At 40.7% G+C, this 16,593-nt stretch overlaps 1 protein-coding gene across 7 annotated transcripts in view; it reads right to left on the reverse strand.

The window, feature by feature from the left end:
* Positions 1 to 16,593, reverse strand: part of LOC116986861 (probable acyl-CoA dehydrogenase 6) — a 47,191-nt gene that overhangs the window by 17,437 nt on the left and 13,161 nt on the right. For all 7 annotated transcript variants that reach the window (XM_033042667.1, XM_033042658.1, XM_033042641.1 and 4 more), the window contains 2 exons: positions 7,246 to 7,366; positions 843 to 972 (listed from right to left, as the gene is read on the reverse strand). In XM_033042667.1, coding sequence (XP_032898558.1) covers positions 843 to 972; positions 7,246 to 7,366 — 251 coding nt within the window. The remainder of the gene's footprint in view (positions 1 to 842; positions 973 to 7,245; positions 7,367 to 16,593) is intronic.

Raw genomic sequence — 16,593 nt, forward strand, 5'->3', positions numbered from 1 at the left:
CCAAGAGAGGTCATCGGAGATGTTGACTCCCAGGAACCTGAAGCTAGAAACACGTTCCACCTCCGTCCCGTTAATGTGGATGGGGGTGTGCGTGCCGCCCCTGGACTTCCTGAAGTCTACAATGAGCTCCTTGGTCTTCTTGGAGTTAAGGGCCAGGTTGTTGTCAGCGCACCATGCTGCTAAGTGCTGGACCTCCTCCCTGTAGGCCGACTCATCGTTGTTGCTGATGAGGCCAATCACCGTTGTATCATCTGCATACTTGATGATGGTGTTAGTACCATGTACAGGTGTGCAGTCATAGGTGAAGAGGGAGTAGAGGAGGGGGCTCAGCACACAGCCCTGTGGAACGCCGGTGTTCAGGGTGAGGGTTGAAGAGGTGTGCTTGTCTAACCTAACAGACTGGGGTCTGTTGGTTAGAAAGTCCAGTATCCAGTTGCAGAGGGAGGGGTCGATGCCCAGGTTACCGAGTTATTTGAAATCCTTTCAACCCTGTAACCCTCTGATTGTCTAGACTTTTTCAGTTCTTAATCCACCATTAGAAATGTGCTCAGGACTCCCACACCCTCAATACTTCGTCTCTTTTAAAAAAATCTTTAATACAATCTTTAAAGCATACCATTCAGCACACTTTTGTTCATCTGCCCTATTATCATTCTATGCAGCTTTGTGTCAAATGATGATGTTTTTGTTCCTGTGAAGTGCCTTGTGGCACTTTTAACATTACAGGGACTATACTCAATATGTTGGTGTTCAGCCTTCAAATTATTTAATGACATTCCTAATTTCCTTTATCAAATAGCTATCCAAAATGTTGCATGCTGCCCTTAAAGTTGTAATCATACCTGGCTAAAGCTGGTGTTGCCATATCAGTCTGGACGCCAATAGCCATGGGAATTCCGCCACACCGGATGTTTCCCAGCTCTTCTGCCACTGCAATATTGTAGCTGAAATCCAAACCAAGGCCCCCATATTCTGTAACAAGAAACCAAAATATTTCATCCAGCTAGAAAAACTAACAACATTAATTTAAGTAAAGGTGGTAGGTCAACAACAAACATACAAAACACTTAGGGGTATAGATGTCGTATATATTCATTAATTTGTAAGATCATAAAACATAATAATTATAGAATTCACCAAGACAGGTGGATTTTCAGGCAAAACTGTCAAATCACTTACTAGTTACTAAATTTGCAACTCTCATGGTTACTCTTCATTACTGGTTCCATTATGTAACCTTGCATTAGGTGAAATTTACTTCAATCTGCATTTGCAAAAGTCTGTTGTACTAACATGCAGTAAAATGAAGAGGTAGAGCTTCATCTTTGCATTGAACCTGCTGAAGAGCTTTTCTTACATTATACATAAGATGATCTTACAGGGACCACTTTCTACAGAGTAGCCAATAAACTGCTCAGACCACTCAGTTACAAATGATAATCCTCAAGGTGGCATCATTGCTTTCTAATGCATTTTCTGAATACCGTGTGTTGGGAAAATGAAACATATGAAGTAGTACAAGGAATATAGCACATTCATTCTTCCATTCCCAATCATCTTATTGATTCACTGAAACCAAAGTTAAACCTGCATGGTTGACCCATGGAAGGTTCTAAAGGGTTTTGAACTTGAAATATTAACGTTAATATTAACTCATGCCAGCATTTTCTATCTTTATTTCAAATTTCCAGCATTTGCAGTTCTTTTTCTATTTACTGAATCTGAAATCCGGATTACATGTTTCTTTAAAATGTCCCTGCTTACAACTCATTTTCCAGTGTCTGGGATCAGGAACCTTCCATGCAATTAAATTGAAGTGGCAGGCTACAGAATGGTCCAATTTAAAAAAATGCTATGGTATTTAATACCTTTAAAACAAGAGCATAGTTTGCTTTTAAAGTCTGACATTTAAAAGCAGCTCCTCTAATACCCTCAAAAAATAATTCAAACTGCATTATTGATTTCCAAAATGAAAATGAGTTTCAAGTTGTAAATGTTCATACATCATGGGCCACTGAAAGCACTCACTTCAAAAGTACCTGCTGCTTGGCTAGCAAAATCACATTTCTAGTTGTAGAAGTGCAATTTGAGGCATACTGCTTATTGCGAAAAATAACACAAAGTTAATGTTACAATACAACAGTGATTAAAAGCAAAACTTCAAATAATCTTAAATTGTAGATGACTTTGCGAGAACAGAAAAAGCTGAAAAAAATCTCAGATCGGGTAGCAAATATGGAAAGAGAAACTGTAAAAGGGCTTTCTCACGGTGCGACCTGACCCAAGACCTAACAAGAGTTTGACATCTGGGAACCTCCTGCGATAACAGTACGGCATTCGTGGACCACCGAGGACCTCCGTGGCGCTATCGTGTAACTTTGTAAGGTCGGGAGAAAATTCAAACATTTTTGAATTTCTCCAAGAGTGACTTGAGCACTTTTTGGTGAGCGTTGCAACATTGTATGAAGCAGATGCCAGTGCGATACCCGTGCGATATCCGTAATGACTCTTGCGGGTACCGTGGGAACTCCTGCGAACGGTAAACCCGGAAGCTTGACAGAGGGGACATAAGGTGAGTAATAGGTATTAAAGGGGGCTTTGGGTGTGGAGGAAGGGAAGGGTGGGGGGGGGGGGTGCTCGGGGTGATTACAATGCTCTCTGGGGTGCGGGAAGAAGGGTCTCGAAAAGCAACTCGCCGCTTTGCTCTTAAGACAAATTGCTTCGATTTGAATCTCCCCGCAGTACAAGGAAGTAGAGGCAAGGTTGCGCCGTGTGTTGGAAGGAACTGCAGATGCTGCTTTAACCCGAAGATAGACACAAAAAAACTGGAGCTCTTCATCGGGTCAAGCAGCATCTCTGGAGAGAATGAATAGGTGACGTTTCGGCTCGAGAGTTTCTGGTCTGAAGAAGGGTCTCCCAACCCGAAACGTCACCTATTCATTCTCTCCAGAGATGCTGCTTGACCCGATGAAGTGCTCCAGTTTTTTTGTGTCTATCTTCGGGTTAAAGCAGCATCTGCAGTTCCTTCCAACACACGGCGCAACCTTGCCTCTACTTCCTTGTACTGCGGGGTGATTCAAATCGAAGCAATTTGTCTTAAGAGCAAAGCGGCGAGTTGCTTTTCGAGACCCTTCTTCCCGCACCCCAGAGAGCATTGTAATCACCCCGAGCCCCCCCCCCCCCCCCCCACCCTTCCCTTCCTCCACACCCCAAGCCCCCTTTAATACCTATTACTCACCTTATGTCCCCTCTGTCAAGCTTCCGGGTTTACCGTTCGCAGGAGTTCCCACGGTACCCGCAAGAGTCATTACGGATATCGCACGGGTATCGCACTGGCATCTGCTTCATACAATGTTGCAACGCTCACCAAAAAGTGCTCAAGTCACTCTTGGAGAAATTCAAAAATGTTTGAATTTTCTCCCGACCTTACAAAGTTACACGATAGCGCCACGGAGGTCCTCGGTGGTCCACGAATGCCGTACTGTTATCGCAGGAGGTTCCCAGGTGTCAAACTCTTGTTAGGTCTTGGGTCAGGTCGCACCGTGAGAACAAGCCATTAACAATTTGAGCCTGCAGCCCCTGTCAGAACAGGGAAAGAGTAATGCACAAAAGGAGAAAGAGTGGGGAAGGCATGTGTATATAAAGGAAATGTCTGTGACATGACAAGTTGAAATGGCTTAATGATGGCAATTACCAACACATTAAATATCTTGGAAAGTGTAATGAGTTGCTCATGGTAAGATAGTGGAGCCCGAGGAAAAGGGAATCTTGTTGGACCTGGAAAAATTGATAAGGTAAGTTGAATGTGCAGACAGATAGGGTGGAAGGCAAGGAACTAGGGAATTTTTTTTGTTCTGTCCAGGTTGAGAGCAGAGTTGCAGAAAATAGATGAGATGCGATCAACGGTTCTGTCCACTATGGTAGAGAGAAGTATAACTAAACTAAACACAGTTAAAAAAGGAGGAGATAATTTCAGGAGCACCTGTGCAGAATGTTTCACAGAAAATGCGACAGCGGAACTGAAATAATAGAATGGTCCTTATAGGAGGTACGATGGATGGAATTATAATCCGGGTAGCTGTGCGAGTGTGTTAGCTCGTAGCGAATGTTGGTGGCGAGTCTATCCTCTGAGATGGAGAGATCCAGAAAGGGAAAGAAGAGCCAGAGATGAATCAAGTGAAAGAGAGCAAGGTGGAATACAGCTGCAAAAGACCCAACAAGTTTTTAAATCAATAACAGTTTATTTGCAATCATGTAAATAAAGAGAAACACTGAATTTGAAATTGTTAGTTAATAGGTTATACATCCATTTAATATTTTGCATTTGATTTTAATGCCGAAAATATTTTCCTCAAGCAAATCACTACATCATCACAGTGATGCAGACACAATTCAGCACAAAGGAAATTCAGCCAGCATTCAAGTTTATGACATAGATGTTTGAGCATGAAGGCTTTGGGTGTGCAAAGAAGTGCATTTGGTTGGAAAATCTCCAGAATCAAATGCATTACAGAAATTCAGAATCTAGATTTAAGCATGCAGAATTATTTAATCAAGGTAACCAGAGCACATCTGAAAACATTTTAGTTTTATGAGAACCCCCCCAAAAAATGAGAAAAGCTATACAGTTATATCCAAGTATGTATAAGTGGTTGCAGGATCTCATTAACATTTTGTGATTTCTTCTATATTATCTATAGGACTTTAATAAAAGTATGAGCTGGTAAGAGGAAATTATATTTCAGGTTACATATTAACTGACAAATGTCAATTGATGAATCAAAAGGCCTTTTATTATTCCATACTATTTTAAACAAGTAGCAAAACAGGTGCAAGGTTTTATTCATATTACATGTTACATGGACGAGTATATTTTGACCCAAAATATTCATTATTATCATAAACCAATTTGAAACTTTTATTTTCTTTCTTGATTCATGATTTTCAGATTATTTATGAAAAGGAAACCGTCAATCTGGTGAAAACAGAGAAAACTGGTTTCCCTATATTCATGTAGAGGAATTATTAAAAGCTACTTTTCAACTTGCTGACTAAATGTGTTAATACAATCTACACCCCTCAAACATCTTCAAAAACTCTTGTGTTGTTTCAGCAGTTAGATTCCATTATTTTTCATTGACCTGAACAGACCTGCTATAAAATGAAACATCCCACTGCACCAAGATGTTCATAAATTAAAATGTACTTGGGTTTTACATATTGACGATAATGTACACTTCAGATTATACTTTTTTAAGAAGGTGTCATTTTTAAAAGGGGTCTAAATGCAATCATCATATTCCAATTTCTCATGTTCAAGAAGCACACACCACATACAGTGCCCTCCATAATGTTTGGAACAGACCCATCATATAGGCTCTGAACTACAACAGACTATTATTATTATTATTGTTGAACTGTATTGTTTGTTTATTGAGCATGTGTGTATATGGGTATATGGGTTGTGCGTATGTGTATATATACACACTGAGCTTTAATTTTCTCTCTCGTTTGTCATATCATACTATGTTTACATATTCTGTGGTGCTGCAGCAAGTAAGAATTTCATTATTCTATCTGTGACATATGACAATAAAACACTCTTGACTTGACTCTTGACTCTTTATTTATTTGCCTCTGTACACAATTTGAGACCTGCCATAGATAAAAATCACATGTGGTTAAAGTGCACTGTCAGATTTTAATAAAGGCCATTTTTATACATTTTGGTTTCACCATGTAGAAATGACAACAGTGTTTATATATAGTCCCCCCATTTCAGGACACCATAATGTTTGGGACACAGCGATGTAATGTAAATGAAAGTAGTCATATTTAGTATTTCATTGCATATCCTTTGCATGCAATGACTGCTTGAAGTCTGCGATTCATGGACATCACCAGTTGCTGGGTGTCATCTCTGGTGATGCTCTGCCAGGCCTGTGTTGCAGCAATCTTTAGCTTATGCTTGTTTTGGGGGCTAGTCCCCTTCAGTTTTCTCTTCAGCATATAAAAGACATGCTCAATTGGGTTCAGATCGGGTGATTGACTTGGCCACTCAATAATTGACCATTTTTGAACTTTGAAAAACTCCTTTGTTGCTTTAGCAGTATGTTTGGGATCATTGTCTTGTTGTAGAATGAACCGCCAGCCAATGCGTATTGAGGCATGTGTTTGAACTTGAGCAGATAGGATGTGTCTATACACTTCAGAATTGATTATGCTTATACCATCAGCAGTTGTATCATCAATGAAGATAAGTGAGCCGGTACCTTCATCAGCCATACATGCCAAGGCCATAACACCCCCACCACCATGTTTCACAGATGAGGTTGTACGATTTGGATCTTGGGCAGTTCCTTCTCTCCTCCATACTTTGCTCATGCCATCACTCTGATATAAGTTAATCTTCGTCTCATCTGTCCACAAGACCTTTTTCCAGAACACTGGTTGCTCGTTTAAGTACTTCTTGGCAAACTATAACCTGGCCATCCTATTTTTGCAGCTAACCAGTGGTTTGCATCTTGCAGTCTCTGTATTTCTGTTCATGAAGTCTTCTGCAGACAGTGGTCATTGACAAATCCACACCTGACTCCCGAAGAGTGTTTCTGATTTGTTGGACAGGTGTTTGGGGATTTTTCTTTATCATAGAGAGAATTCTTCTGTCATCAGCTGTGGAGGTCTTCCTTGGACTGCCAGTCCCTTTGCGATTAAAAGCTCACCAGTGCTCTCTTTCTTCTTAATGATGTTCCAAACAGTTGATTTTGGTAAGCCTGTTTGGCTGAGTCTCTAACAGTTTTATTCTTGTTTCTCAGTCTCATAATGGTTTATTTGACTTTCGTTGGCATAACTTAGGTCCTCATGTTGATAAACAGCAATAAAAGTTTCCAAAGGTGATGGAAAGACTGGATGAAAGACTAGGTGCTGAGAGCTCTCTTATACCTACATTAAGGTGGCAATTAAACACACCTGAGCAATTACAAACACCTGTGAAGCCATGTGTTCCAAACATTATGGTGTCCTGAAATGGGGGGGACTATGTATAAACACAGCTGTAATTTCTACATGGTGAAACGTATAAAAATAATCAATACAATCTGACAATGTGCACTTTAACGACATGTGATCTTTTTCTATTACAAATCTCAAATTGTGGAGTACAGAGCCAAATAAATAAATGATGGGTCTTCGTCCCAAACATTATGGAGGACACTGTAACTATATAGAACATGAAACGTTTGTTACCTTTTGGTCTGTTAACACCGAGGAATCCAGCATCTCCAAGAATTTTGAAAATACGATGGGCTGGGAATATTCCTGCTTCTTCCCATTTGTCAACAAAGGGATTGATTTTCTTCTCAATTATCTACTTGAAGTAAAATAAGCTTTTACTAACATTTTCGACAAGGATAACTCAGGAAGCTATTGCAGCAAAAATAAATTATTTCAGTTTAGAATATTGCCCAGGTTGATGTATTCGGTTAAAGATTCGGTTAAAGACCAATTCAGTCCATTGGTATTTGAAGTCAAAGAAGCATGGTCAATAAAAAGATGGAGAGAACCATCGAAACGAAAAGTTCAAATTTTTTTTTTAAAGCAACTTTAAAAAAAATCTGTTTTAATAATTGTTCAATTACAACAAACATGCAGTTTGAATCCATCGGGTGACGACAGTAATGGCTGCCTCGCCAACGGTCTGTCTCGTCCATTCCTTCTTTATTGTTTTTTAGTATGTGTTAAATGTATGTATGTGTGTTCTTTAGCTTGTTTTATGCTGGGGGTGGCGGTGGGGGAAACATTTTTTTAATCTCTTATCTCGATGGAGATGCGATTTTTTTTCCGTATTGTATCTCCGTCCACACTGCGGCCTAACATCCAGGAGTTGGCGGACTCTGCTGGAGACCGACTTCGGGAGCTCCAACCACAGGAGCCTGTGGACTTACCATCGTGGAGCTTGCGATCCCTTTGCCAATGATCGTACTTGGAACTCCAAGCTGCAGGAGCTCCAAGCCTGCGGACTTTAACATCATGGAGCTTGTGGTCCCTGGTTAGAGACTGACTTCAGGAGCTCCAAGATGCAGGAGCTTCGATCGCCCTGACGCGGGAGCTTCGATCGCCCCGAGTGCAGTTGGTTCGACTGCCCCGACCGCGGGAGAATAAAGAGGGAAGAAGATTAGACTCTTTATTGCCTCCATTATTGTGAGGAATATGGGGAATCCGCTGTGGTGGATGTTTATGTTAACTTTTATGTAGTTGTGTGTCTTGTTGCTTTTTTTAGCATGGCTGTATGGTAAATCGAATATCACTGCACCTTAATCGGTACACGTGTCAATAAAATACCTTTGAACCTTTGAAAAAGGATTTCTTTTTTTTCTACAGGGGAAGAGCTCCTGGTGCTGTGCATGGGTTTGTTTGTCAATGTCCTTGTGTAAGCTGTTGGATGGTTAATGGCAATAAAGGAGTTTCTGTCCATCCATGTAAGAGGATTCAGAATTTGATAATGTAAAGCTAGGCACTTGCAGTGTCATACTTTATAGACCAATCTCTGAGTAAATTACCAACTGTCATTCAATCCTCATCTGTTGCGAGTCATATATTAGTGTTATTTTGTTTTTAAAATCATATACTGCACATAAAAACTGGATTACATTAAGTACAAACTCTGTGGTTCTTGAATCATTCTGCGATTCAGTGGCCTTAATCCATTGCATCACATATGCCACACACCTTGAGCAAAAGTGATTAGCCTGATCAAGAATTAGCCTAGGATCGGGCTGTAATTACATACAACTTAAGCATCTTATGGAACTGTGGAGGTCATAGCCTCCCCTAAAGCTAGCTGCAGACAATGGAATTTCTCCTTCGAGTAGACACTGCATGACTAAAACACTATGAACTGTACATTTGGAAGCTTGAGCATTCACCTCAAGTTGTTTTTTGATTATGGATAATTATAACCCGACAGCTATTCTCATCTGGAATATGACTACAAGAGCAGAGAAGAACGGTGAGCCCATTACAAATGCATCATTTTCCCCAATCCATCGTTAATGCTTACACTCTCTCAACACCCCACCCGGGTGCACGTGTGTGCAAACACTCGCACTCACACCAAAATTATCCTCGGCTGAAAATGGCATATCCATGTAAATCCATTTCCAAACAACGTGTTGACCAAGCACAGACTAGACAACGGTTTTGCAGAACACTTGTGCTCGAACCACCTCGGCCTGCTAGATCTCCCGGTTGCTAACATTGTTAAACCCCCTTTCCATTTCCATGCAACCATAACCATTAGCCTCTACCATTCTTACGCCACTTTATATAGATATCTATGCAATATCGATTTACTAATTGTGCGAGCTGCGGTTATATAAATCTATTATTTGTGTAGGCTAGTCTTAAAACTATACTGTGCACTTTTGAAAGGCTGTGAACAAAATTGCAAAGTTGTTTGCGACAATTAACCAATGTAAAAGTTTTAGAAGGCCAGGGGCATGGGAGTCATGAGCTCAGTGCTAGCCGTTCAAGCCGTAAAAGATAATCATAACACATTTGGACAAGAACATTTGGCACGAGAATGTAAACTGCTTTGCTACCTAAAGAAGCGGGAGGTAAGAGTAAAGGTAGGACTTGCAGCACAAATGTCTTAAAGATGAGGTTTGGGTAAAAGATAATGACCTCATGTCATGATCTATGTGTAGGTATTGAGGCCAACACGGAGGACCAGTGGGTTGATAAAAAGGTCACTCATCCATTAGCATTACACATGAATGGTAACAACACTTCCTCAGGTGTCAATCCTTGTTTTTGATTCAAATATGTAAAAGTGAATGTACTCTGATACTCTGAAAGAGGTTCCCATGCATGCTCGTACAGATCGAATTAAGACATGCTAGAGTCCCAGTGCAGGGAAACAGGTCCTTCGGCCCAACTCATCCATGCCAATCAAGATGCCGGAGAGCGGGGTGGGCCATCGGAGAGCGAGGAGAGCCTCCAGAGAGCGAGAAGGGCTGTCGCAGAGCGAAGAGGGCCTCCGGAGAGCCGAGGGAGAACTGCCAAGATCGATGGAAGACCCAGTGGGGAGGGGTTGGGAAGTCTAGAACGAAGGGGAGACTGGGGGTGCTTCAGCCGCATGCGGCGGCAGGCTGTAGATAGGAATCTTTGATGAACTTTTGTAATCTTGTGGGCATCAAACCGTAGCAACACTTGTGTGCTGCCTATGTGAGGTCTGCTATATGATTTTACCGGGTTGTATGCAAAACAAAGCAATTCACTGTACCTAGGTACATGTGACAATAAAGTATCATCATTGAGATACCCATTTAAGCCCATCCTATTTGCCAGCATCTGACTCATATATGTCTAAATCTTTCCTGTCCATGTACCTGTCCAAATGTCTTGTATATGTCATTGCACCTCAACCACTTCCTCTGGCAACTTGTTCCACATATGTACCCCTTAAGTTCCTATTAAATTTTAAATCTTTCACCTAAAACCTATGTCCTCTAGTTCTCGATTCCCCAACATTGGTAAAAATAAATGTGAATCCATCTTAACTATGCCCCACATGATTTTATAAACTGCTACATGATTACCCCTCAGTCTCCTAATTTCCCAGGAATAAAGTCACAGTTTGCCCAACCACTTCCTATAATTCAGTCCCTCAAGTCACTTTCCAGCTTAAAGGCATCTTACCTATGGCAGGGTAATAAAAAATTAACACAAAACTCCTTGTGCAGCCTCATCAATGTCTTGTACAACTGTAACGTTACATCTCAATTTTGATGATCAATGCCCTGGCTGATGAAGACCAGGATGTCAAAGGCCTTCTTTACCACTTGTCTACACTGTCACACCACTTTCAGAGAACAATGTACTTGGACTCCTCACTCCACCTGTGGCACAATATTTCCCAGAGGCTTACCATTCACAGTGAAGGTTCTCCCTTGGTTTGACTTCTGAAAATGCAACATCACACTTAACTGAATTAAACTCCATTTGCTATTCTTCAGTCCATTTTCCCACCTGATCAAAATCCCACTCTGATTCTGGATTACCCCTTCTTTACCATCTACATTATTTTAGTGTCATCTGCAAACTTATGAACCATGCCTTGCACATTCCCATCCAAATGGCTGATATAGATGACAAACAACAATGGGCCCCAGGACTGACCTCTGTGGCACACCACTTGTCACGGACCTCCACTCTGAAATACACCTTTCACCACCACCACCCGATACTTACTAGCATCAAATAGCTCTCCCTGGATTGCAAAAGTCCATATAGACACTGCTTAATTCTTCAACCTTCTTAATTCTTCAAAAAATTTAAATCAAATTTGTGAAACATTATCTCAATAGACAATAGGTGCAGGAGTAGGCCATTCGGCCCTTCGAGCCAGCACCGCCATTCAATGTGATCATGGCTGATCATCCCCAATCAGTACCCAATTCCTGCCTTCTCCCCATATCCCCAGACTCCGCTATTTTTAAGAGCCCTATCTAGCTCTCTCTTGAAAGCATCCAGAGAACCTGCCTCCACCGCCCTCTGAGGCAGAGAATTCCACAGACTCTCAAACAGAAATCAGTGTTAACTATCCCTAATCACCCATGTCTTTCCAAATGCATATATAACCCTCAGAATCCTCTCCAGCAACTGATCTATCACAAATGTTTGATCTACTGGTCTACCGATGCCAGATTTGTCTAAATCAAGGCATATTAGCCACCCTCCGGCACATCACCCTTGCCTAACGATGATACATTCATCTTAGCCGAGGTTTCTGTAATTTCTTCTCCAGCATCCCAGATGTTCTTGGATATACCCGATCGGGACCAAGAGATTTATTTACCGTCGTATGGTGTATCTCCGGCCTCCAAGTGAATGGTCCAAAACAAAGAGTAAGAATAATGTCGTCATTGTGGCATGACAATGTTTATCTGACGTATCTTGTTATCATGAAATAACGTACTTCACTGATACCTCGATGTCGAGACTGATCCATTAAACAAAGCAATCATTTAAAATCTTCTCTGTTAAGCATGACCTAAATAGCATACTAAGCTTATTAATTTAATCTTAAATACAAGTATGCTTTTTAAAACTGACAGCTATCCATTTTCAGAATCACAATGGGACATTAAGTTTGACTTCAGTACTAAAATCAAATATTAGAATTAATTAACTTTGAAACTATATTTCTAACATTAGCACAACAGAAGAGCAGCTCAAAACTTTTAGAACAGCCATAACGCAATATTGCACTACTAACCCGTAGCCCCCACGGGAGGCGTGGTCCCCCAAATCAACCCGTTGACGAACGTAAGATTCCAGCACTCCCCTGCCTCACCCAGCACTGGAATTTAAATTAAATTCCAATTGCAGTTCCCCAATTGCAATACAAATTTACCCTTCCCCTCTTGTCCTGCCAGAAGCGGAGTAAATGTTGTATGATGGCAACATTGTTGCAAATGTCAGGTGGAAGACGGTGATATCCCATTCATGTGAAAAGTTGGTGGAAGCACAGAATGTTCCTGTATTGCAACCTTGTATCGAAGTTTGTTGGAAGCTGCAGGAAGGATTTTAACAGAAAAAATCTTGTGAAAGTTGGCTTCTTTAAACCTTGAAAAATCAATAACGTGAAATATAAAATCAAATATGAAGAAACTTTGTACAAACGACCACGGGAAAAAGCCGAGTAAGATTCTGCAAAACATGTTTGCGCTATTGTGTACAGTTTTGGCGTAGCTCCTGCGATCAGACAGACAGAAGACAAACAAGACGAGACTAGACCAAGTGTGACCCGTTGGGCCCTGTCCCCCAAAGCAATAATCCACCACTCACCCGTTCCCACAACGCAACCCGTTCCCTCAACGTAACCCGTTCCCCCAACGTAACCCGTTCCTGCAAAGCTATAATCCACCACTCACCAATAGCCCCCATAGGAGGCCTGGTCCCCCAACGCAACCCGTTCCGCAACATAAGATTCCACCACTCACCCGTTGGGTCCCTGTCACACGGGAGGCCTGGTCCCCCAACGCAACCCGTTACCCAACGTAAGATTCCACCATTTACCCGTTCCCCAACGCAACCCTTTCCCCCAATACAATATCCCACCACTCACCCATAGCCCCGAACTGTGCAGGTCATTTTAAACTTTAAAAAGAAATGCAATTGCATTAAGAGTTAATTTGATGTAGGTGCCACCGACAATGCCATATTTTGTTACCCAAATCGAATCATTAAACTTTGCTGTGCTGGGTTAGGCTGGCAGATTATTTTCCTGAAGGACATTTGCTGTGAAGGACTCAGTGTTCTGGGATAGAAACTTCGTAGTCGATAGGGCATTGTGATGTCATAACTGCCCAACTGTCAGTGCAGATTTGAAGAAATACAACTTTTACATGTCACTTTAAAACTTTTAAATCTCCCCCACTACAAGCGCTAGAATCAGATAAGTAAAGGGCCTGTCCCAATTAGGTGATTTTTTTGTTCAACAGTGGTGACAATGTTTGCTGTCGTAGGTGTTTAACTGGAGTTATTTAACTGGAGAGAAGGAATGGGTGACGTTTTGGGTCGAGACCCTTCTTCAAATGATATTTAATCTTTCTTTTTAAGACAGTGAATTACTTTTCCTTTAGGATATTATTGTTAATGCAAATGCATATTTGTTCCAAAAAGATTAACCCTTGCTTGACTACAATTGTACTTTTAAAAATCTAGTTTCTGCTATCCATATTGGCCAACTTGCTGTTCATACCTTCTTTTTATTTGTTTAGATTTAAAACTACAATTTTAGATATACCAAAACCACTCACAAATCCAGTACAAAATATGACTAAATGTAATCTTAAAATATCATATGATCATAACTTTCCATGGGGAACCTTTGAGTACAAGGTTGTTAATTAATCAGTTATCACATCTAAAATAGCATGTTACCCTTTGATTTTGTGATCTATCCTGAACATAGACAGACCATCAATAAAACATACCATTAGCTTGAGGTTCTTGGCATCATACACAATAATCATTAGTTTGCCAGCCAAATGTGGTTAAACATCACAGTTAACGAAACAGTAAACGAGCGGAAGAGGTATAGACCGGGTCTCTAGCCCAGAGTAGGTGAATCGAAAACCATAGGTTTAAGGTGATGGGGAAAAGATTTAATAGGAATCTTAGAGATAATTTGTTCACACAAAGGGTTGTGGATGTATGGAACAAGCTGCCAGAGGAGGTAGTTGAGGCAGGGACTATCCCAACAATTAAGAAGCAGTTAGACAGGTACATGGATAGGACAGGTTTTGGGGGATATGGACCAAATTCTGGCAGGTGGGACTAGTATAGCTGGAGCATGTTGATCGGTGTGGGCAAGTTGGGCCGAAGGGCCGGTTCCCACACTGTATCACTCACTGTATGACTCTCGGTAACATGGAATATTCTGACAGAATAGGTTTAACATTCCTATGTTAAATGAAGAGTGCTGAGCAGCCTGGCTCACCACCAGGACAGAAAGTCCGGAGGAGAAAGTATTGCAGATGTCATTGGAAAGACACTTATTTTGTTAAAGTTGACTTGAATTAGAATGATCATTCCTCTCCCCCCTAATCCAGAGTGCTCTCAAAACCATGTCTCGGTCAAATGTACCCATCTCCCTTAAGATCTAGTACTGCTCAAATGCTCTGTGAAAGCTTGATCTGTATCCTGATACTTAAACATCCTGCCACCATCCCAATAAAACCAAAGTAAGTAAGTAAGTAAGTAAGTAAACTTTATTTATATAGCACATTTTAAGTCAACTTGCATTGACCCCAAAGTGCTTCACATAATTTAAATAATGTTCCATTGCAAACCATAGAAAAAGGTTTAAAAAAAAAAGAATAAAAATGGACACAACATATTATAGAGTTCAACACAAACATCCCCCCACAGCAGAATCAAAACATTTCCACTGTGGGGGAAAGGCACCAGAAAGTTAAGTCCTCTTCCTCTGTGAAAAGGCAGGTGCATACAAAATAGATTTAGATTGTGTTCTACAATTCTTAATTTTTAATCTCTTGCCACTTCCATGCTCACAGTGCAAGGATAGGATAGAATTACAATTCTGACCTATCAATCATAAAAAGTAATCAAAATAGAAAATTCAGAAAATTCAGCAGTCAGGCATATCAACTCAACAACCTGACATATCGACTCAACAACCTTGGCATCTCCCTATCAGAGATATGTTGTTCTATCCAATCTTAACTTCACACTCTCTTCAACTTAAAATTAAAATGTATTTCATCTTCCCAGTTCTGATAAGGATCTTCAATTTGAAATGTTAATTGTTTCTTCTTTTCAAAGAGATCACCTGGCCTGCTCGCTGTTTCGAAAATTTCCTTTGCTTAATTTCAGATTTCCCAGTTTCACAGAAATCAGTTTCACTTTGATTTTCAAATACAAAAGGAAAAGCAATGCATTAGGTAATAAAATAGATCTATTCTTCAGGCTGATTTATCCACCCTTTTTTCCAAATACAATCCAGGCCAAATCTTCCCCTCTGTCTGCTTGGTGTTTGACACTGATGTATTAGATTGCAGATTTAAATACTTGTCTTACTCAGAGCATCAATTAATTGTTTTTTTATTAGACAAGCATTTTGTTTTGTTAACAAGACGTCTTTTTACATATCAGCATTCAGTTCACCCAATTGCATTCAACTATTTATGATCAGACAGATCAAATTGGACAGAGCACAATGGCACAGCGGTAGAGTTGCTGCTTTACAGTGCCAGAAACCCGTGATTGTATGAAGTCTGTATGTTCTCCCTGCGACCGTGTGGGTTTTCTCTGGGTGCTCTGGTTTCCTTCCACGTTCCAAAGATGTGCAGGTTTGCAGGTTAATTGGCTTATGTAAATTGTCCCTAATATGTAGGTTAGAACTAGTGTACAGGTGATGTGTGGACTCAGTGGGCTGAAGGGCGTTTCCACTCTGTATCTCAAAACTAAACTAAACTCAGATAATAAATGGGTTTGGTAAAAGTCTTGCCACATGCAATTATTAGTGGTGGTGGTCAATGAAATAGCCACCATCAATCAAATATGAAGATGCCAAAGGAACAACTGATTTTGGAGCCAATCATTTGTCAAAGACAAGTCCAAAACATAAGCAACAATCTTCAGAAGTGACAAGTGATGATCATTTTTTTTAAATTCAAGAACAAATATATTTGGAATTGCCCTTGAGAAAGTGATGGTGAGCTGCTGCCAAGATTCATTGCAGTTCTGGTGATGGTACTCCCATGGTGCTGTTAGGTAGGAAGTTCCAGGTATTAGACCAAGCAATGAATGATCTGTGATGTATTTCTAAATCAAGGTAGTAAACAACTTGGAGGCAAACTGACAGTGATGATGTTCCCATGCTCCTACTGCCCCAGCCAATCTTGATGGTACAGGTCATGGGGTTGAGAGTGTTGTTGGAATAGCATAAGCAAATAAATGGATTGTATTTTGGCAATTGTTCATGCAGTAGTCACCATGTGGTAGAGGGAGTATTTGATTAAAGTTATCCAACAATGAACAAAGTGCCCAGTACTATTTAAGCCA

The sequence above is a fragment of the Amblyraja radiata genome, chromosome 2 (genome assembly GCF_010909765.2).
Source record: "Amblyraja radiata isolate CabotCenter1 chromosome 2, sAmbRad1.1.pri, whole genome shotgun sequence".
Taxonomy (NCBI): Eukaryota; Metazoa; Chordata; class Chondrichthyes; order Rajiformes; family Rajidae; genus Amblyraja; species Amblyraja radiata.